The sequence below is a fragment of the Lotus japonicus genome, chromosome 4 (assembly GCF_012489685.1).
Source record: "Lotus japonicus ecotype B-129 chromosome 4, LjGifu_v1.2".
Taxonomy (NCBI): Eukaryota; Viridiplantae; Streptophyta; class Magnoliopsida; order Fabales; family Fabaceae; genus Lotus; species Lotus japonicus.
In genome coordinates this window covers 75023446-75047108 of record NC_080044.1, presented here as the reverse complement: position 1 = coordinate 75047108, position 23663 = coordinate 75023446, and the positions used below count along the sequence as shown (strand labels likewise).

Sequence of the window (23663 nt, the reverse complement as noted above, 5' to 3'; positions counted from 1 at the left end):
AAATCCCATCCATGGTTACTCCGGCTGGATTTCCTTCTCTCTTCTACAAGAGCTTCTTTTATGTTAAAAATCGTCACTTGGAGGTAAATATAACATTTACCTTTTTCAAACTTTTATTCTCTCTTCTACAATAGCTTCTTCCCTCTTTTCTTCATTCATGAGGCTTTTGAAGAACCTTAACCGTTGTTATTTTTTTGGCAGTATGAAGCAGAGATAAGCCCTTGGTATGCTAGGCAAAATAAGGATAAGCTGAAACACGAATAGGTGTTGATTGATGACGGCCATAACAAGCATGTTGTGCACTACAACATGAATTTGGAGCGCCCTAGGCTTACTTCTGGCTAGTATCAATTGCGAGTTTTTTACAACTTGGAAGGGAGTTGTACTGTCTGGTTTCATGAAGTTGGTGACTCTATTTTTCACATATCTATTCTGAATCAGTTTGGTAAAGAGATCCAGGTTCCTGGAGGCCCCCCTCCACGAAATGAAGACATGCATGCTGATGATGATCTCACTGTCTATGACTTTTATCCAAATTTTACTTTTTCAGGACAATCATCTCAACCCCTGCTCAAGCCCCTGAAATTCCAAATGCATGCCTTCCTCCACCTCCTGACTCTGTTGAGGAGGATGTTGAAGTTATTTTAGGGTCTCTTGTCTTCTGAAGATGAAATTAGTGAAGAAATCAATGTGCAGGAAGATGGAGATGAGTGCGTTTTCACATGCCAGCTCACTGCAGAACATTTTTCCAGAAATCAGATTGTAATTATATATTTAGCATTAATTCTTTATTTACGTGTTTTTTTTGTTAATTTTTTTTTAATATTTGATTATGTGTTGGCTGTATTATTTTTTGTTATTTGAAACCCAGCCTCTTCCCCCATCTGCTGCTGCATATATCAAGGATGCAGGTGTCCCAAAGCTGGGTTTTCATTGGTCCTTCCAGTATCCCGGGGAATATCACATTCATGTCCTTCAAAATTCTGGAGTTGCAAAGATGTGTAGGGGCTGGAGACAATTCTGCGATGTTAACGGGATTAACACCATGGACCAGCTGAGATTTCGGTTTACCAATGCTGTGGATCGCATTGTTTATGTTGAGAAGGTGTAGGCTGTTTGATGAAGAATAAAATAAAGAGTGAATTTGTGATGAACTATTTGAATTCTGGTGTTAATGTTGTTGTTTCAGTTTCTTTTCCTTTGTTGTTATCTGTTTAAGTAATGAACGTTTGTAATTTATATTTTGCATTATCTATCAGTTGGGTTGTGATGAGATGAGAACTATCCTGTGCATTATTTAAGTCTTTTGTTTTCAAATTTGCCGTTTTTAGTTGATGAATTTAAATTAAGTTTAAATATTTGTAGATTTTTTTCCAACTTATCCGATTATATATTTTATTGATATATCTTAAATTTGATTAACAAGATTGGTTGAAAAATACAATATATCTAATTCAATTATATAGATGTAGTTGGAAAATCGTTTACCATCCTAATTATATAAAATTTCAATGGAAACCAATAGTTATTCTATATCCAGAATGATTAAAAACATATTGCTTCTTCTTAACCCCTTGAAATTCCCTAAAGTCGAAGAAAAGTAGATCAATGGTGGCAAACAAAATTAATTTATACACTCTTTTGTAAACTAAATACCTGTCAATAATGTAACAAACTTTCAAGTTCTACTTTGTGCAGTTTATAAAAAAACGGATTCCTTTTTATTGATCAATTAATATTCGTTTTTTTTCCTTGATACATTATCTTGCTTTATAACCTTGAAAAAAACAAGCATTGGTATCCGGATATAAATTGTTTCCTCTCCTCTAAGCATAAAACTTTTCATGTTCTTCTATCCATGAATTTGAAATATAATAAAAGTAATCTTTTAAACTTTAGATAGTAACAAATCAAATCAGATTTTTGTAATATAAGTTGTTATTATTTTTTCCCCAATTAAATTAAGTTTTTTTCGTCAAAATTATAATAATTTAAAATAACTAACAAATCCTTTTATTTTAACATTTAATCTCTTTATCAAATCTTTCAATATCCCTTATATATAGGAAATATTGGACCAAATAAAGTCTGTTGATATATGAACCATTGTTTTTTAGCGCGTTGTTTTGCCTCCCTTTCTTCTCTGAAACCTTTGAATACCTTGCCACACATATTTCTCACTGTCTTCTCATTCTATTCTAATTTCATTCCAGATAGAGGCTCACATGAAAGCTGTCTATGCACTATGGTAGTTTTGTAATCTTCTTCCTGTGTCAGGGTCTTATTCCTCTCAGTTATCCTTCAATGGATTCTTCATCCTTAACTCCGGGGACTAATTCAACAAAAGCTAGAGATAGGAGGAGAGTGATAATGTTAAATAAGAAGGGTTCAAGTTCGAAGGAAAATCATTGTAAGTATTATTTTCTTCATTTTTGTAATGAGCGTAATAATTTGAAGCTCATTACAGGTTGAATATCGTCTTGAAGACCATGAGTTTAACACTATTTTTTGTTTGTTCCAGCTTCCCGTGAATCAGCTTCTCCTACTGAGTATTCTGGTCAATCCACAAGAACGCCTTTAGCCAATTTATCAAATTTGGCTAACTCTGTATTGTTTAATGGTCAAGGATGTTCTACAACAACCCCATCCAAAACCCCTGGTATGTGTTCCCCCTTTTTGATTCCTTTTTTTGCTTCTCTTTTTGTCATTAATGGTTGTTATACTCATATATCTTTATCTACAGGAAAACATCAGACTGTTAACCTTGAGAATAATGTTCCTACTCAACTTTCTCAAAAGAGAAGGAAAACAATTGGTGCTGATAGAGGAGATTCATATACAGGCAAACAGAATTCAGTAACCCCAGAAGGTATTAAATTTGTAATTTTTTTTTTGAGTTTATTCTTCTATTCTTAAATAATTGATTCTGCTATTTTTTTTTGTAGCTGCTGGAGTGTCCTTCTCATTGAATGAAACCAACAGAACATGTAATATTTCGTTCGCCAATTATCCTTCAATAACTTATAAAGAAGCTATGGATAGACGGTTTTCAAATAAGGGGAATAAGAGAAAGCCAATTGATCAAGCTATTTTGAATTCAGTGAGTCGTTTTTCCCTTGAAGATTTAGATGCCATTCGAAGTAATTTACTGTCAGGAAATTCTGAGTTCAATTCCCCGAATCCCCTCGTAAATTCCGGATTAATTGCTTCATCCTCAAGTCAATTCGTTCCGTCATGTTTAACGTCAACTCTGCAGAATTCTCAAAAATCAAGTTGGAAGGAAATCCACTGTAAGACTTTCTATGCTAATAGTTTTGTTAAATTTATTATTATTTTTTTCTCATTCATTGGAAATTGTTTGATACATTCTATAAGTAGATTAATATTTGTTGCTTGCATTCAGCTTCTTCTGTTTCAAAAGCTCCTTTTGAATCTTATGGACACTCCCCAAGAATGCAAACACCAAAAGTATTCAACTTGGATTTCTCAGGAATGTCTTCTGTTCAAATATGTCCTGCAAACAATCCATCCAATCCTTTCGGTTTGTGTTCAAAACTTTAAACACCTATATATTTTTTCAGGTCTTTTGTTAAAATGTCTTTCAATGGACTTATTCTTATTTTCCAGCAACCCATCAAGCAACTAACCTTGGTAAATCAATTCCTACTAAAAATGAAAGGAAAAAAAAACGCAGCTGATAGAAATCATTCATCTAAAGGCCAAGAAATTGCTGGAAATGCAGGTAATTGGAATTTATGTTATTTCCGTTAAAACAACTAACTATTTTATTTCATGTTTGATATTTTTCTATGTTTATATTCAAAAATTAACTTCCATCTGCTTCAAAGTTTATTTTGTTAATTAATCTATATCTGTTTGTATAGCTGTTGGAGGATCATTCTCCTTGAATGGAAACAGCTCTCTAAATTTAATTTCAGGGGAGAGTCCATCTCCGTCAAGTTATAAAGAAGCTATTGGTATTCGGAATTCAAATGCCCGTAACAAAAGAAAGCCATCTGACGCGGGGGAAATTGCTTCGTCATCCAAACAATTGTCTCTGTCATGCTTAAATACAAGTAATGGAAATATTGATAAATCTTCAAGGGTAAAGTCTAGAAGGAAATCCAAACTATTTGAAGGTTACAGTAACAGCGAAGATATCAGAGCAGCACTGAAATCATTAAGGTCTAAATATGTAAGGAAATCCAATGATGTGGAAGTTGAAGCAGAACCATCTAATGTGTCTTTATGTGAACCAGGAGCATTAAGTAGTGATTCTGAAGACGCTGAATCAGGTTTTATAAAATTTTATCTTATCTAATAATTTTGGGTATAATTTATTGGTTATGAAATGAGGGTTTAACGTTTTCCATGAATGCTAGCTAATGGCAATTCAGATGATGATCACGATGAGGACATCCAAGAAGTTGTTCATGAAATTCCAGCTAATATAGCAGCCTTGCTTCATATAGCTGAAAATTCAGGTAATAGATTATTCACAGCTTCTTAAACTTAATTATTGATATGTAATTTTTTTCTACCCAATATTGCTCATTCTGTAATTTCAATTTTTTGTTGTTATTGCAGAAGTGCTTGATTTCGGAGATCCTACCAGTGTTTGTTTCTATTGCGGTGCCTTCATGTGGCCTAATGAGAAATCTGGCAAGATTGATTCCACTGGATCAACGGCTTTTTCATTGTGTTGTCTAAAGGGAAAAGTTGATTTACCTTTTCTCCCTAAACCTCCATCTCTACTTCTTGATTTACTCACTGACAAAGATCCTAGAGCTCAGAATTTCAAGGAGAACATACGAGCGTATAACAACATGTTTGCATTTACGTCTATGGGAGGAAAGGTTCTAACATCCATTAGTGATGGGGGGGGACCCCCTCAATTTGTCTTGAGTGGCCAAAACTATCACCGAATCGGTTCTCTTATCCCCCGTCAAGGGCAACCTCCAAAATTTGCTCAACTATACATTTATGACACTCAAAATGAGAATGCAAATAGAGTCCAGAATGTGAGGTAGTATATTAATTAATTGCTATTTATTCATAGAATAAGGCTATGATTTTTTTATATACTAATGATAATTTATTCATTTCTTTTGTAGTTCGAATGGAAAAGGGCAAGGTCTTGATCTTTCTTTAGTAGAAGACTTGAAACAAATGATTGACAATAACAATGTTCTGGCCAAAATCTTTAGGCAGGTTCGCGAACACTTGAACTCTAATGATTCTGCTCAATTATCCATCCGTCTTTTCAAAGCTAGAGGGAAAGATCCAAGAACCTATAATATGCCCTCAACAGATGAGGTTGCAGCGTTGATTGTTGGGGACATTGGCGACTCAGACTTTGGGAGAGATGTTGTTGTTAAAATGGACGACGGATTCCTCACAAATATTCATGAAACCCATACAGCTTTCATTCCATTGCAGTATCCTATTTTATTTCCTTATGGAGAAGATGGCTTTCGGGAAGATATCCCTATCAGTGAGATGTTCAGAAACATGGGTAGCTACAAGAGATGGAAAGTTTCTTTGAGGCAATTCATTGCTTTTCGTGTTCAAGAAAGAAATCATGAGTATGGAAACATAGTTTTTGCCAAGAGGTTGTTCCAACAATTTGTGGTAGACTCATATACCATGATTGAAGCGAATAGGTTTTCTTATATTCGTTTCAATCAAAAAGTGATTAGAGCAGATTATTTAAATGGCGTTGCAGAGGCAATTGATAAGGGGGAGACAGACCCGTCATCAGTAGAAAAGCGCATTATATTGCCTCCTTCCTTTACCGGTGGTCGCCATTACATGTTTAACAATTGTCAGGATGCAATGTCAATATGCAAAAAATATGGATACCCTGATCTTTTTATTACTGCCACGTGTAATTCCCAATGGGGGGAGATTCAGAGGTTTGTTCGTTGTAGGAAATTGAAAGCAGAAGATAGGCCTGACATTTGTGTTAGAGTGTTCAAGATGAAACTTGATAATTTGATGTCTGATTTAAGGAAAGGAAAAATATTTGGAGCTGTTGATGCAGGTATGTAAATTATTCATTTTCTTCATATGTTTTTGGCTTAATACATCAGAAGGCCCCTGGAATTGTAAAGGGAATCAATTCCAGGGCCTGAAAAATTTTCGCATCAAATTGGGTCCCTAAATTTTTTTTTTTAATTCAATTAAGGACAAAGTGGTCCAGCAGATGATGTGGCTCGAACTTTAGCCTACTCAGCTTTTCCACGTGGCATTTCTAATTTTTTTTAATTGAAAATTTTGAAAACTTAAATTTTTTATTCCAAATCATAAATTAACAAAAAAAAAAACCCAACCCCCACCCCACCAGGAAACTCAACCCGACACCACCCTCAACCCTAACCCTCCACCAACCCGCAGCTTCAACCCTTATGATCCCTCCCTCTCCACCATTATCAACACCTCCTCCTTCTCCACCACCACAAAATCGAAAGAGACAAGTTTTGGGTCGTTCTCCACCCCTCCCATTCAGCCATCGTCCACTGAGAGCTACTACTAGCAACCCACACCCCACTTTCATTTTCCACTGAGAAGCACGAAGCGAAGCCCCTCTCACCGTCTTTGAAATCTGAATCAGAATCAGAGAGAAACAGAGAGAGAGAGAGAGAGAGAGAGAGAGAGAGAGAGAGAGAGAGAGAGGAAACTCTTGTTTCTGCATTTTGTCAAATTCATGGATCCCACAACCAAAATAATAGCAGCAAACGAAAGGGGAATCGGTGGGGGTGGTGGTGGTGGTATGAGGTAGAGCGGAACAGACTCAGATGATGGCGCCATTTCCCTCTTCTATCTCTTGTCCTCCATCTGGGTTGCGGGTGGGGTGGGGTGGGTTGTGATGGGTTCTGGGTGGGGGTGGTTTCTGTCGTGGGTTGCAGGTGAGGGTGGGGTGGGTTACGAGGTGGGTGAGTTTCTGGGTGAGATGTTGAAGATGATGACAAGGTGAGCTGGGTGCTGGGTTTTGGTGGTGCTTCTTCTTGCCTAGATCTGATCGCAAGGTTGTTCCTCTCCCTCTCCTCTTCCTCTTCTTCATCTTCTCTTTGTGGGCTCAGTTTCTGGGTGGGGTTGGGGGTGAGGGTGGGGTGGGTTGCGATTGGTGGGGGTGGGTTTCCGGTTGGGGGTGAGGGTGGCGTGGGTTGCGGTGGGTTTCTGGGTTGGTGATATGGTGTTGATGATTAGATTTTTAAATTAGGTTTATTAGATTATTAGGTTGTTTAGTTTAGGATTATTAGATTAGGTTTTTATTAAGTTTTTTAAATTTTTTTTCTGATTATTTTGTTGACTTGGAATTAAAAATTATTTTTTTAATTAAAAAAAAAACTTATAAAAGCCAGGTGTCACTGATGACTAGGACAAAATTGAGATTTGGCCTTAATTAAATTAAAAAAAAATTCTTAGGGACCCAATTTGATGCGAAAATTTTACAGGCCCTGAAACTGATTCCCTTTACAATTCCAGGGGCCTTCTGATGTATTAAGCCTATGTTTTTTAAGTCAATTTCAATAATTATTTCTGAATATGATCCGACAGCGTTTAGATTAATCTTGAATTTAATTTGAATTGAAGGTATGTACACTGTAGAATTCCAAAAACGTGGGTTGCCACACGCCCACATTCTGTTATGGTTGAAACCCCAATTCAAATTGAACTCTGGTCAAGAAATTGACAAATTTATTTCAGCTGAGCTTCCTGACCCGCAATTATACCCAAAACTCTACAAGGCAGTTTCGTCATACATGATTCACGGCCCGTGTGGGGTTATCGATCCCAAATCTGTTTGCATGGTTGAGGGGAAGTGTTCAAAACATTTCCCAAAAAAGTATCAGAATTGTACTTCAGTTGATGACAATGGCTTCCCTATTTACAAGAGAAGGAAAACAGGGATTTACGTCATGAAGAAAGGAGTTCCGCTTGACAATGGGTTTGTTGTCCCTTACAATCCACGGCTTTTAATGCGCTACCAGGGTCATATAAATGTTGAGTATTGCAATAAATCAAATGAAATTAAATACCTATTCAAATATATAAATAAAGGTAGTGATCGAGTGAACGTCCAAATTTCCAAAGCAAAAGATGGAGAGTCAGACCAAGATGAAATTAAACAGTTTTATGATTGCAGGTTAGTATTCTTTTACCTTTTCTTTTTTTCGTATAATTTGATCTCACGAAAATTAACTAAAAAATTATTTCAGGTATCTAACTCCTTGTGAGGCTGCATGGAGGACATTCAAATTTGATATCCATGATAGATGGCCGCCTGTAAAGCACTTAACATTTCATCTTTCGGGTCAACAATGCGTTTTGTTCAACGATGACGACGACTTGGAAGGAGTAGTTGACAAATGTTCAACTAAGGATACCCAATTCTTAGCATGGATGAAAGCTAATAAGATCTACCCTGAGGGTAGAAGTTTGACTTATGCGGAATATCCTTCTATGTTTGTTTTTAACAAAGGGTCCCAAGTATGGCAGCGTAGGAAGAAAGGGTTCTCCCTTGGTCGTCTTCAATACATTGCTCCAGGAATGGGAGAAGTGTACTATATGAGGATATTATTAACCAAGCAAAGAGGGTGTGACAGTTTTAAAAGCTTGAGAACTGTGAAAGGGGTTACTTATCCAACAATTCAAGATGCATGCGATGCCATGGGTCTAATGGAAGATGAGAGAGAGTATATTGATGGTATTATTCACATAAGTGAGTTTGGTTCAGGAGTCTATATGAGGGATTTATTTGCTACATTGTTATCCTCAAACGCAATAAGTAAGCCAAGAGAAGTATGGGATAAAACATGGAGGATTTTAAGTGATGGGATTCTATATGAAAGAAGAAAGTTGCTTAGAATGCCAGGTATTTGATTTCATAGTTTTGAATTATAATACAGTCACTTTGAATTCATTTAAATGATGTTATTCAAAATCCTCCTTTAAAGAATATAATGTTGTGCACTCAAATCATTTTTTGTAGGTCTTCAAATAAATGATGCAGATTTGATGAATCTATGTCTAATTGAGTTAGAGAAGGTGTTACAAGGCAATGGAAGGTCTCTTAAAGAATGGCCTAGCTTGCCTTATCCATCTTTTAGTGAGACATTTCGGTTCGAAAACCAATTTGTTGCAGACGAACTTAATTACAAGAAGGAGGAAATGAACAAGACACATCAAGAATTGGTTAAATGTCTAACTTCTGAGCAAAAACAAGTTTATACAAAGGTTCTTATCATTAGCCATCAATTAAATGTTTATTTTTTTCTTATATTCAAAGTCTTATCTAAAATGACATTTTTTAAATAATTTGTTGTTTTTGAGTTTTCTAATATACTGAGATATTTCGTAGGTATTAACCGCTGTGGCTTCCAATAATGGGGTTTTTTTTTTCCTATATGGATTTGGGGGATCTGGGAAAACTTTTGTATGGAATACTCTGTCTGCTGCGCTGCGGTCTAAAGGAAAAATCCTTCTGAATGTTGCGTCAAGTGGGATTGCTTCCCTATTATTACCTGGAGGGAGAACTGCTCACTCAAGATTTGCTATTCCTATTTCAATTCATGAATTATCCACATGTAATGTTCGGCAAGGTTCTCATAAAGCTGAATTACTTCAAAAAGCAAGTCTTATCATTTGGGATGAAGCCCCAATGTTGAATAAACACTGTTTTGAAGCTTTAGACAGAACTCTTAATGACATTATGAAGACTCAAGGAACCTTTGGCCATGATATTCCTTTTGGTGGAAAAGTTGTGGTTTTGGGCGGAGACTTCAGACAAATTCTTCCAGTTGTATTGAAAGGAAGTAGATCAGACATTGTTTCTTCTACTGTGAATTCATCATACTTATGGAAGTACTGTAAAGTTATGAAGTTAACTACTAACATGAGATTACAACATGCTGCTTCCTCTTCTTCAGCTCAGGAAATCAAAGAATTCGCAGATTGGCTCCTTCAAGTTGGGGATGGTACAGTTAAGTCTATTGATGATGATGATGATGATGATTCAATGATAGAGATTCCCTCTGATTTGTTAATAAAGGAGAGTGAAAAACCATTACTTGAATTGGTGAATTTTGCATATCCCAATATTGTTGCTAATTTGGAAAAACATGAATATTGGGAACAAAGAGCACTCCTTGCACCTACTCTAGAAAGTGTAGAAGAGGTCAACAACTTCATGCTATCTATGATTCCTGGGGAGGAAACAGAGTATTTGAGCTACGATACTCCATGTAGATCTGATGAAGATTCTGATATTGATGCTGAATGGTTTACTTCAGAATTTTTGAATGATGTTAAATGCTCTGGTATTCCAAACCACCGGATTGTTCTAAAAGTTGGGGTCCCTATCATGCTCATCTGTAATATGGATCCAAGTTCTGGATTGTGTAATGGGACCAGATTGTTGGTTACTCACTTGACGCCTTATATAATTGTTGCCACAACTTTATCAGGATTTAAATCAGGTAAACCTGTTTATATTCCTAGATTAAGTCTAACTCCTTCCGACACTGGCCTTCCATTTAAATTTCAACGAAGGCAGTTCCCTATAACTGTGTGTTTTGCAATGACTATCAATAAGAGTCAAGGGCAATCGTTATCCCATGTTGGATTATATCTCCCTAGACCTGTCTTCACACACGGGCGGCTATATGTAGCTCTATCAAGGGTAAAGTCTAGAAAAGGGTTGAAGATTCTCATTGGGGATGACAAAGGTTTAGTTTCAAATTGCACTCGAAATGTAGTTTATGAAGAAGTTTTTCAGAACATATGATTGGTTAGTTCAAAATTATGTTAACTATTTTAGATACGAATTGATTATAGGCTACTATTCAACTCTTTCTTATTATCTACTTTTTTGGATATTGTTGCAGGAACTCATGAATTGGATGAAGGAGCTGAAAAGCAAATATGAAATTTGTTGCTTTGTGTTTATTAGGTATTATTACATGATTACTGTAAAAAATCTCTTTGGTTTCATTTCATACACTTTATATTAAAAAATGGGTTGTTTCCATTTAAGGGAAGCTTAATATTTTGTACAAGAAAACCAAACTGTTAATATTTTGGAGTCTTATGTTCTAACTCCTCTCTATTTTCAAGTTTTTCAGTGTCAATATCAAAGTTGAAAGGCCTGATAGGGATAGCCGAACTCTGCATTGGTGGCTTGAAGTTGCATAGGAATATGATGTCAAGTTTTGAATCTGAAATTAAATTGTACCATTACTTTCTGTTCTGATATTTTTTGTACTGCATGAAGTTATGGAATATTATAGGTGCTGTCATCAATTATGAAGTACAACATTCAAATCAAAATTTTATTTTTATATCTCAAGATCCTTATGTTCTCAAAGAACCAAGTACAAAATTGATTCAACCTTATTGTGTTTGTACTTACTTTTTTAGTATTTCAAATTTTCTATAATCAAAGAAATAATTGATGTATCAATAATATCACAAAAAAATTCGTCGTGCAGCGCACGGGTAAAAACACTAGTACAGTTGTAATTTCATTATCCAATATTAATTATATTATTTTAAATGAGACTTCTAGGAGCAAATAGCAATTGTGATATTTAAGGAGCATACATTTCAAAAAATGAGTCAACCACGCCCACCACACCCTCTTTTACGGATTGAAAGCGGGGCAGGTTAACTCACATTAACAATCCTAATTTTTCGTATTAGTTTTAACTTTTTTAAATTTCTTTCATCAATCTCGATTCTCCTGACATTTTTCTTCATTATTCCCCTTCCTCTCACTCCTCCCACCCACCGCTTTATTTCTCCACCATTATTTCTAGCAAACCAAAAACCCTAACCAAAGTTAACCACCGCCCACATTAAGAAAGTATGTAAGGTGAAGTTTTCATTGAGCAACAACATAAAAAAAAACAGTGTTATCGTTAAAATATTGTCTTTTTATCTTAAATTACACTTTACCGTTAACAACATTTTCTACATAATACACAAAATATAAAATTAAAACCTTTTTTTCATTAAAAAATAAAACTCTCCAACGATTATATAAATAAAAGCATAATAACAAGGCTTAATCCAGTTTTTGGTCCCCATCTTTTGTCATAAATATGGCTTTAGTCCCTCGCCGGAGCAAAGGTGGGGCTAGGTCCCCAGTTTTTGGCAAAATAGTTGGCTTTGGTCCCTCCGGCCGGTTGGGTCAACGCCGGAGCTCCGCCGGCTGACGTGGCCGGTGCCACGTCAATTAATGAGGCCAGCTGGATTTTTTTTTCCTTTTTTCATTAAATTTAAATAAAATTAAAACTTACTAATTATCTTACTAATTATTTACATATTTTAATAAAAAAATACAAATTAAATAGAAGAAGATGGACTCAAAGCAGACGACACCCTCAAAGCACCCAAAGCTTCTACTTCTTCGTCTTCTTCATGCTAAAGAAGAATTAGGGTTTCTGAGTTCATATTCATCTCTGTTCTTCATATCTGTTCTTCATCTTTGTTCCTCATCTCTGTTCTTCATCTTTGTTCCTCATCTCTGTTCTTCATCTCTCGTCCTTCCTCATTCTCTGGCCAATTGTGCAAATGTCTCAAACGTCAAGGGAATCTCGATCTGGTTCAAAATCTTCTTCTTCCATTGCTGTTCGACGCACAATAATACGACGTGGGAGGTGTAATTGCGGAGACCTGGTAGTGTATTTGACTTCCCACACTGATATTAACCCGAATAGAAATTTCTGGAGATGCAGACATTTCTTGGTAAGCCATTTATGTCTTTGTTATGTTGTTACTGAAATTATCATTGTTCTTTTTAATTTTTGAGCCTAATGAGTAAAGTGCTTTTATTCGATTTTATCTCAGAGACCAAATGACTGTGGCTTTTTTCTATGGGATGATGAGTCTGGCTTAGATGGTGCAGAGAGACAAAATGTAATTGAAGGGGTGAAAACATTTGAAGAATTGGAGGATATGAAAAGGAGATTGGCAGAAAGACAGATGGAATTGGAGGCTACGAAGAGGAAGTGGGAGGACACTTTGACCAAATTGGAGGACATGAAGACCAAATTGGAGGATAGCCAGTTGAAGATTGTCAATCTGCAATGGAACCTTAAATGAGAAATTCAGAAGAATAACTTGGCAATTTTGACATGTATTCTGTTGTTTGTAGTGGTTGTATGGCTTCGTGTGTAATGGATTGTGGTGGATGTAACCGTAGTGGAGTGTAGCAGTAATCTAAACCTTACATTTTGTACCAGTGAATGAAATTAATATGTTGGATCTCATCCTTGTTACATAGCTTTATTTTGGATCGCGTCCCTTGTTCCACATCTTTATTTTGGATGTCGTCCCTATGAAGGGTTTATAGAATTGGTTACAGTCCTTTAATACAAAAAAATGGTTTGGTCTTAGTCCCTGCAAAACTCAATTGGAATAAGTCCCTGCCAGACAGTATACATGAATCAATTGGAATAAGTCCCTGCCAGTATACATGAATCAATATGGAGCAATTAATGAAGAAGAGGAAGGTGAAGACATTAACATAAGCTTTATAACATAGTCAGAAAGGGCAGAGCCACAGATTTAAATAGTACTACAAAATGATAGTGGTCCATCCACTACAGATCTTAAATAGGCCAAGTGGGCATTAGTGGTCCATATTTCAAACATTACAGGCATTAAAAAACAGAACAGACATCATGTATCCATGTTCCATGTGCATCTCTAATAAACTATTACATCATACTCAAAGGAAAGATTCCCTTTGAAGCAAACAAAAAGTTAAAGTCTCCTCCACAGTTAAAGTCTTCTTCAATTAGGTCAATTATTGTCCCTCTCAAGTAGATGGATCTTGATTTGCCTCCTCCACAGTTTTTGCCCTCTGTCCACCATCACCTTGAACTTCCTGCACATTTATATTCCCCTGTATTGAAATAAAAGGTGGTATAAGTTTTGAGAATTTATAGAGATTTCATGATAATTCAGATCTTATAAACTTACTACAGGATTTTGTGCTGCTACAGTTGGTGGCTGAGGAGGTTGTGTTGCTTCAGTGGGTTGCTGAGGAGGTTGTGCTGCTTCAGTAGGTTGCTGAGGAGGTTGTGCTGCTTCAGTAGGCTCAGTTTCAGGAACATCTTCAGTGGGCTGAGATGTAGGTGGGTTTGTGCAAGTTCTTATGTTGTGGCCTATGGTTCCACATCTTCCACATCTGTGTCTAGAATTAGGCCTAGATCCTTCATCAGTGTCATCCTCATGTGGATCCCTCCTCCTAAGCTTTTTGGGCCTTCCAGGCTTCCTTTTGTACAAGGGAGGCAGAATTGGTGCATCTGGAGTGTATGGCCACATTCTCTTGCCATTGATTGGGGTGATGCCATGGGCATAGGTTGCCTGGTATGCATCTCTTCCGTAGTAAGAATCGATATAGGATTCAGCATGACCACCATTGAATGAAATAGCTGCCACAGCATGTCTACAAGGGATGCCCACTAGATCCCACCAATTACATGTGCATGATCTCTGCCTTAGGTCAACAATGAACTGATCTCCATCTAATACAGACTTAACCTCATACTTGGCATGTCCACATGCTTGTGGTACCCAATTATTGCTGCTTTTAGTCTCCCAGGCTAACCTTTTCAATGGCTTGGGCATGAAAGGATGGTTATATCTCTGAAATTTCTCATTCAATGCAGCAAACCTACCCATCAGATAGCTCCTGATCCAGTCAATCATTGTGAGAATTGGTTTGTCCCTAGCAAGCAGTATGGTAGCATTGAAGGCCTCTGAAAGATTATTCATGAGGACATCACATTTTGGATACAAAGTAAAAGCATGCTTGCACCATGATTTCTTGGGATGAGTCATCAACCAGTCATGAGCTTCTTCATTCACTTCCTTCAGTTCTCTCATCTTTTCCTCAAACAGGTGTACATAAGTGGCCTTAGCTGCCTGCATCATGAGATCTCTTATAACCACTCCACCCCCAAATTTCTTTTTGAAATTTGCATACAAATGTCTTAGACAGAATCTGTGTTCCACTCCTGGCATGAGCTCATCAAACACTGAAAGTAGACCCTGAATAGGAGAACAAAACATTACAAGATAGGTCAAGGGTAAGTTGAATGTTTATAATTCAGTAAGACAAGATAGCCAAACAATAACAACCAGTCATGAGCTTACCTTCTGCTGGTCAGAGATAAATATCCATCTTCTCAGCCCTCCAATGTCTGCCAATAGGAGTTCCAGGAACCATTTCCAGCTTTCTTTACACTCTGACTCCACAACTGCAAAAGCTATTGGGAAGTATTGGTCGTTGGGGTCTCTGCCAACAGCACACAATAGTATCCCACCATACTGTGTCTTGAGATGACACCCATCAAGACCTATGAAAGGCCTGCAACCAGCAACAAATCCTCTTTTGCATCCCTCTAAACAGATATAGTATCTGTTGAACCTGGGTTGACTAATCTGAGCAGTTGGAGGAAGACAATGGAATTTGTAGGAATTTCCAGGTGAGGCTCTCTTCAATTCAGCACTAAACCTGAACAAAGTGGTGTATTGGCTGGCAGCATCCCCCTCAACTATGGCCAAAGCCTTTTGTCTTGCCCTCCATGCCCTCCATGTTGTGATCCCAGTACTGTAATGGATCCTCATCTCATCAACAACTTCACTCAACCTGTATTTCCTTACAATAGAGACCTTTTCCTTTAGCTTGCTGGCAACAAAATCAGATGTGGCACTCCTGTTGTTGTACACCCTAGAACAGGTATGTTCAGGAATCAAAGTCTTGATACTATATGTGTGCTTGCCACCAACCTTGCTCAAGAATATCAAGAACCCACATCTTCTCCTGCAAATGGCCCTCACTCTAACATCATCATTTTTCAGAAACTTCAACTCCCTCCCATTACGCACTGAATGGTCCCTCAGAGCTTGTCTGAATTGTTGAATTGAGGTAAATTCCATGCCAAGTTTAAACTTGAATTCAGCTTTCATGTCTTCCTCATGATACTGGGGGTGCTTTTTCTTGGGCCTTCTCGGTCTTCTTCTTTTTTTCTGCTTACCTTCATTGCCTTGAGCTTCACAATCAGTTTCTGACTCATAACCACTAGAAACACTGTCCAGACTCTCAGAATCCCATTCCTTTTCCATGTAATGGTCATTGTGAAAACCCTCAACTCCCTCATAGTCCCAATTGTCCATGTAAGGGCCATGTTGGTGTTCAGGTTCACTGCCATGTTCATGCCCATGTTGTTGTTCAGGTTCATTGCCATCTTCATTGTCATGTTCAACTGCAACACTTTTTCCAGACCTCATTCTCTTCAGCTGCTCATTTAATTGTCCCTCTGCCTCTCCAATTATGGAGTTGTCAAACCCATCATTCAAATCATAAGCCCTCTCTTCCTCACTTTCAGAAAAATGCACCTCATCAGTGTCACATCCAGAAGTTTCATCAGTGAAACTCATCTCATCATCATTGAGCACAGCCCTAGACCTCTTCGCTTGTTCTTGTTCCTCCTCATCACTGGAGAGGATCAACATTTCAGGGAGACCCCTTTGCCTTTTGGAAGACCCCCCCATAAACATTACCCTATTGGACCTCCTCAAAGACTGTGAAGCAGGCCTCTTGGAAGGAATGTATTTTTCAGGTGGGGCAGTTTTTGGGAGTGCTTTGGGTGGGATAGTTTTGGTTGGTGATTTGGTTGGGACAGATTTGGTGGGAGCTTTGGGTGGGGCATTTTTTGTTGGTGCTTTGGGTGGGGCGGTTTTGGTTGGTGCTTTGGGTGGGACAGATTTGGATGGTGCTTTGGGTGGGACAGTTTTCGTGGGAGCTTTGGGTGGGATAGTTTTGGTTGGTGATTTGGTTGGGACAGATTTGATGGAAGCTTTAGGTTGGGCAGTTTTGGATGGTGCTTTGGGTGGGACAGTTTTTGTGGAAGCTTTGGGTGGGATAGTTTTGGTTGGTGCTTTGGGTGGGATAGTTTTGATTGGTGCTTTGGATGGGGCAGTTTTGGATGGTGCTTTAGATGGTGCACTTGACCCAGCATTGTCTTTGGAGGGTTTAGGTGGGATGGTTTTGGGCTTAGAGGGTTTTGCTATGGCAGATTTGGTTTGAGGAGCCTTGGTGGTTAGAGTATTCTTTGATGGAGGCTTGGATGTGACTGGTGGTGGTGGTGGTGGTATCACTGTCAATGGGGTGCAATTCAAACCTATTGGCAACTCTTCTTCATCGTGCTCAACAAACACCTCCACATTAACCTGCCTTTTCTCAGCATACTTCCCAAGATTCATGGCATGCAGATCATTAGACAATGGCCTAATCTTGTGATTGACAATATCCTCTTCTTTCCTCCACCACAACTTGAACTTGCCTACAGTGTAGCCCAGGTCCCTCACAAGATCACGACAATCAAAGAAGCACCACATGTCAACATCAATGCCAGAATGAACATTAACACGTCCCTCTCTGTAATGCAGGTGAGGATCATGAAAAAAAATCCCCTGATGGTAGATAACCACCGTGAACGTCATCCTACACAAGACATTGAAGGAATCATATAATCAGTTTGAACCCTAAATCGACCACATAACAATACCCAGATTTGGGAATGGAAAACCGTAAATCAACTCAACACTGATAGTAACTAACAAAGTAGTACCCAAAACCCTAAATCAACTCAACATCCAAAACCCTAAATCAACTCAACACCCATGAACCAAGTAGTCGAACGCGATTTACGAAAGCAAACCAGTACAAGAAGGGAGATCGACCGAAGTACTAACCTTGCAAGCTTCGTAGTCGCCTTCGTTCTTCGATTCTGGGTTCTTCCTTCTTTCTCCCTTGTTTCTTCCTTCGTTCTTCCTTCTTTCTCCCTTGTTTCTTCCTTCGTTCTTCCTTCTTTCTCCCGGGCAAAATTGACTGTGTTAATTCAGTTTCTAGGTAATTTAATGTGTTATAATTAAGAAGCTAGTTAATTGAGTGAAGGATAATTAGTAAATAATTAGTAAGATAATTAGTAAGTTTTAATTTTATTTAAATTTAATGAAAAAAGGAAAAAAAAATCCAGCTGGCCTCATTAATTGACGTGGCACCGGCCACGTCAGCCGGCGGAGCTCCGGCGTTGACCCAACCGGCCGGAGGGACCAAAGCCAACTATTTTGCCAAAAACTGGGGACCTAGCCCCACCTTTGCTCCGGCGAGGGACTAAAGCCATATTTATGACAAAAGATGGGGACCAAAAACTGGATTAAGCCTAATAACAAAGGCAAGTTTTCATCAACTTCTCTTCCATACGAGAGATTCACAGAGCAGAATCAACTCGGCGAAGGTGACGCTGCCGCCGAGAGAGGGTTCCGGCCGCCGTAGTTGTTGGTCTCTGCCACTGTAAGTCACCGGAACTCCACTTACTCTGTTTCGTTTTCTCGTTTCATCAATTGAAGTTTCAGCACTGTTTTGAATCGAAATCCTCTTGAAAATTGCTTCACGTATACCAAAAGTTAACCATCAACGTTCTCAACATCGCTTTTGATCTCTGTTCATTCCTATTTCTTCTGCATTGTTATATTTTTTCGCAATGCTTTTCGTTTTCAGCTGAAATTATTCGTTTCTTCTGTGAATCTTTTACCTATTACTAGTTATTACCATGCATATTTCAAATTAGGGTTTGGAGGAGGAAGAGAATCAGAAACTAGGTTTTTTTATTGCGGAAGAACAATGTCGGTGACGGCAGGTGTTAGTGATACAATAATAGCTATAAGGGATAAACTCAGAGGTATGATTGGCCAAACAAAGGTGAAGCGGTATTGGCCGGGTAAAGTTCCCGAATGGGCTGATGATGAGAATGAGTAGGCTGCTGGTGATATCAGACCCACCAGGGAAGCTGCATTGGAGGAAGCGTTTCCTCGTCGTGAAGAAGATAGGACTATTGTTAGAAAGGATGATCGTAGGCTTCGTAGGTTGGCGGAGAGTAGGATTGATAACCGCGAGGAAGTCAGGGCTGATCATCGCCGCATTCGGCAAGCTGAAATTGTTTCCACTATTGAAGAGGAGGCTAGGAGGCAGGAAAGGTTGGATTTTGAAGAGGATGATGAGGAAGCTTTGGCGGAAAGAAGGAGGCAGATTAAAGAGAAATTGCTTCAAAGGGAGCAGGAAGAAGCCTTTCCTGCGGAAGAAGAGGAAGAAGAGGAGGAAGAGGAGGAGGAGGAAGAGGAATCTGAGTATGAGACTGATTCTGATGAGGAGTACACGGGAGTGGCTATGGTGAAGCCTGTGTTTGTTCCCAAGTAGGAGAGAGATCAGATACCATTGCTGAGCGTGAGCGACTTGAGGCTGAAGAGCAGGCTCTTGAGGAAGCAAACAAAAGAGATTGGAGGAAAGGAGAATTGAGACAAAGCAGATTGTTGTCGAGAAGATCCGGGAGGATTTAGAGATCCAGAAAAATTTGGAATTGGAGGCGAACATCGCTGATGTGGATACTGATGATGAGCTCAATGAGGCAGAGGAGTATGAAGCCTGGAAAGTGAGAGAGATTGGTAGGATCAAGAGGGATAGGGAGGAACGAGAGGCAATGTTGAGAGAGAAAGAAGAGATTGAGAAATTAAGGAACATGACGGAGGAAGAGAGGAGAGAATGGGAAAGGAAGAATCCAAAGCAAACCCAATCATCAAAACAGAAATGGAGATTTATGCTAAAATACTATCACAAGGGTGCTTTCTTCCAGTCAGATCCCGACGACCCAGCTGCCACTGTCAGAAGTGACAATATTTTCTCACGTGATTTCTCAGCTCCAACTGGAGAAGATAAAATGGACAAGTCAATATTACCTAAGGTTATGCAAGTAAAGCACTTTGGTCGCAGTGGAAGAACTAAATGGACCCATCTTGTCAATGAAGACACTACTGATTGGAACAACCCGTAAGTTCACTTTCTCTTATATCTGATATTCTATTTAAAAAATAATGGTGGATTATTTGTTCTATTAATTGATATTCCCATTTTGTTCTTCCCTCCAAAACATATTATTATTTATATCTTCAATCTTCACATTTACTTCTGCAGTGCATCTGCAATGGCACTGATACACCCTTACCTTTACATTCTTGGTATGATATTGAGAAGCTTCGGTCTAAACTGAAATGTTGATTCATGAATTATTTTTCTCTTATGATATAGAAATTTTGTATGCTGATTAGTCATCATAAGAGTGTGACATAGTACTTCTTATGAAAGATGACTTTTCTTAAAGAAATTTGATTATGTGTGACATTGAGGCTAATGACGGTTTTGGTTGGAAGAAATATAGTTAAAAGATATGTTTTATATGAATTTTCTGAATTATGCCTTGTATAGATTTTACTTCGCTGGTGTTCATTTTGTAAAAATGTGTACCTGATTTGGTGTCTACAACTTCCCTAGTTTCTTGACTTCACCCTGATATCTGTATTTTCTGTGTCTGTCTTCCTCCTAATGATTAACACTTTAGTGACCTTAGCTAGACTGTAAGAAGTGATCTTTACTAATACTTCTTAAGTGAATTTAACTAGACCATAAGAAGTGATCTTGTTCTTGCATGTCATGATGTAATTGAGTCATTTATAGCTAGACCGTAAGTAGCTATTATGTGTCTTTATAATGCATTTTCTTTGAAAGATGAGTTTTGTATGTTTTTCCTTGTTTTGTCATTTGCTTGCGAAGTTAAGAGAGTATAACATAATAGTTAAAGCATATTATTTTACATTTATATATTAATATTAATTGAGTTCTCTCTGATTGTGTCTTTACTCTTTAGACCATCTGAAATGCTAGTTTTATTATCGACGCTGAATCTGTTTGTTCTGGATATTGATGTAACTTGTGAAATATGCTTATGATTTAACAGCGAAAAGGGTCTATGCGTCCTTTTTTTCTTTTTCTTTCTTTCACCGAGGTTTTATCATGCATTCTCATTCTAGGTTGATAGGCTTACAGTCATTTTATTACATGTTGATAATCATATTTGATGTTATAGGCTTTAGCATGTTTAGGTAGAGTTTTCGCTGCATTGTCACAGAAACTGCTGCACCATCGCCATGTATGATGTATTTATGTTTCAAATTCTAGATTTTTGTTTAAGCTGGATTGTAGGATATTCTATGATCCATACTGTGGCTGTTGTTATTAAAGTAAAATGTCTTTCTGAGGTCTTTATGCCTCTGCGTACTTTCCTGGGGTCAGATCTATCTCCCTTACCATGAATTTTTGGATTTGTTAATGCATTGATGAGAGGAATTCATTTTGCGTACCATGCAACTATTAACCCCTAGATCATCATTTTCCCAGAGAAACAAGGTTTTTTTTATAGTACTGCAAGGAGCATTTTATACTAACTGTTGTAATATTATGCTCTAATGTTGTCAATAATGTTTATTTGTAATACAGATGGACTTACAATGATCCACTTCGTGCAAAGTATAATGACAAAATGGCAGCAATGAACGCACCTATAGCGAAACCTAAAGGAAGCAAAAAATTGAAGGATTGGGAATCTCGATGAATTTGAAGTTTGCGAAATTATGTATCTAGATATTGTCTTTTTCCATTCGATGGAGAAATACCAGATTAGATTTCTCCTATCGTATTTCTCCTATCCTGTGTATGCATATGTTCTCTCTCTCTAACAGGAAGTAGATTAGTTCGTCATGGCTTAAGCATGTATGCTGTAGATTGCAGGCAGTTCATGCAGAGTGTAAATTAAGAATGACAAGGGGAAAAAATTAGTAGTCATTTATTGTAATGTATCCTCGAAGTTCCATTTTTTAAGCACCATTTTGCGAGGACTAGAATTTAGTATTTGCTTTTGTGGTTGGCAGTGTTAGAAACTTTTATAAGTTTCCATTTTTTTCCATTCCAAGCCTTTATAAATACATTAGAAAGGGATAGTTTTAAAATGATGTTGGAAAATGTACTTACGTGCTTGCCTCCTGATTGATGTTCAGAATTAGTTATGTTATTTACAGGTAATTTTCTGTCTTCTTTTTCAATAATGAAATAACAGAAAATACACATTTGCTCTCCATCTTTACTATGGCCCCTTTAAATTGAACTTATTTTAAATGTATGAACCATCTAAATGGGAAGATCACAAACCTTGTGTTCTGTATTATTTATGTGATACAATCATGGTAATTGATCCTTGTTCTGAGTGATACGCAGTATTAATTAAGTGCCATAACAACAGAATAAGAACTCTTGGGGTGTGTAGCTTAACGGCTTAATTAAGCGTTTACGTTTATGTCGCATAAGCACTTATTTATAAGCTGATTTGAAAATGTTATTCAAATAAGCTGAAAATAGGTTATAGGTAAGCATGAGCTATTATTCATAAGCTAATTTGAACAATTTATGATTGTAAGCTGAAACAACTTATAGCTAGCCATAAGCTATTTACATAAGCTCTCTCAAACATTTGCATAAGCGCTTATAGTATATGATAAGCTCAAATAAGCTCTTCCATGCAAATGAACAATTGTTGCAGAATATCTTAGAAAGTTTCGTACAATTTCAAATTCAAGAAGCCTTTTCGATTTCAATGGACAACAGAAACATTATATAACTGCATGATTCATCAGCAACCTTATAGAGATATTTGCAAGAAGATCCAATCAAGAATCAGACCTACATCTATAATACTTGGAGCAGCCTCTGTTATAAGGATTTGAAGGGGGAGGAAGACACCCTCCAGACTTACTATAAGCTTCACCACTGGCACCACCATTACAAACTGGCTTGTCTCTCTTCAAAGCTCCTGGAGAAATGTACCTTCTCTCCTCCAGAAACCTCCTGCTTATTTCTGACTCCATCAACAGCTCATCTTCCTGATTGCATTCAGCTATGGAACCATTGCATGTGCTTGCATGATTTGTCCATGAGAACACGGTGCTGCTGAAATGCATAAAGCTAAAGAGCAGAAAGTAGAAGAAGCTCAGGGTGGACTTTGAGGCCATTCTTCTGTTCTGTGTATTGGATGTGAAACATTCTACTCGGAAGCACTATATAGAGAATAATATATTACACCAACTTTTGGAAAAGTTGAAAGTGGAGGCTGCATTAGTGGTAATCTGATGGAACGCACTTCACCTAACTTTTTGGACAGCATGGTATTTGTCTTATTTTCCATGTGCTAAGATGATTTTTTTTCTTTCTTTTTTGTGAAGACTAATGATTTACTTTGTCAATAAGTATTTTACTTTTCAGGTTCGGTGGTGCTCAAAGTAGAAAACAGAAGTAAAGGTTTGTCGATATAATCATACATCTCAAGTATTTGGGACATTACAATGAGCCTTACAACACACTTGATTCATTACTAGAATATAACATTTAACCAACGAGTTCGAGTTGAAGTGAACATGATTCATCTTAAGTATAATATCAATTTGAGTCTTGTGAATAAAAAAAATAATGGAAGAGTTAACCTCACTATCATATAAATATTTTTTACATGAATATGATTGTCTTATATGAAATACATGCATGGAAAAAAGAATTGAAGATTTGAATTTCTTTACACTCTGATTGAAACACTATTAAATAGTGAATGTTAGAACTTAGGAGGAAGATACCAATATAACTCTTTTCATCTTCCTACACGGCTACACTTATATTTATATAGCTTCTGTCCCTAATCTAATTTTTTCCA

General features: G+C 37.5%; 3 protein-coding genes and 1 pseudogene across 3 annotated transcripts; 3 read left to right on the top strand and 1 right to left on the bottom strand.

Moving 5' to 3' along the window:
* The first annotated feature begins 4614 nt into the window (after nt 1-4614).
* LOC130713362 (uncharacterized) lies at nt 4615-10789 on the top strand. The gene is made up of 6 exons (XM_057563134.1): nt 4615-5026; nt 5115-6043; nt 7933-8149; nt 8223-8878; nt 8996-9240; nt 9365-10789. Exons 1-6 carry the CDS (start codon nt 4641-4643, stop codon nt 10787-10789), a joined length of 3858 nt encoding a protein of 1285 aa, XP_057419117.1. The 5' UTR covers nt 4615-4640.
* A 1527-nt stretch (nt 10790-12316) lies between these two features.
* LOC130714119 (uncharacterized protein At4g04775-like) lies at nt 12317-13303 on the top strand. Its single transcript, XM_057564007.1, has 2 exons — nt 12317-12750; nt 12853-13303. Exons 1-2 carry the CDS (start codon nt 12577-12579, stop codon nt 13105-13107), a joined length of 429 nt encoding a protein of 142 aa, XP_057419990.1. The 5' UTR covers nt 12317-12576; the 3' UTR covers nt 13108-13303.
* Nucleotides 13304-18237: 4934 nt separating this feature from the next.
* Nucleotides 18238-22218, top strand: LOC130715004 (uncharacterized; annotated as a pseudogene).
* Nucleotides 22219-22322: 104 nt separating this feature from the next.
* Nucleotides 22323-23341, bottom strand: LOC130715005 (protein RALF-like 32). The gene has a single exon (XM_057564992.1). It carries the CDS (start codon nt 22969-22971, stop codon nt 22630-22632), a length of 342 nt encoding a protein of 113 aa, XP_057420975.1. The 5' UTR covers nt 22972-23341; the 3' UTR covers nt 22323-22629.
* Between the last annotated feature and the right edge of the window lie 322 nt (nt 23342-23663).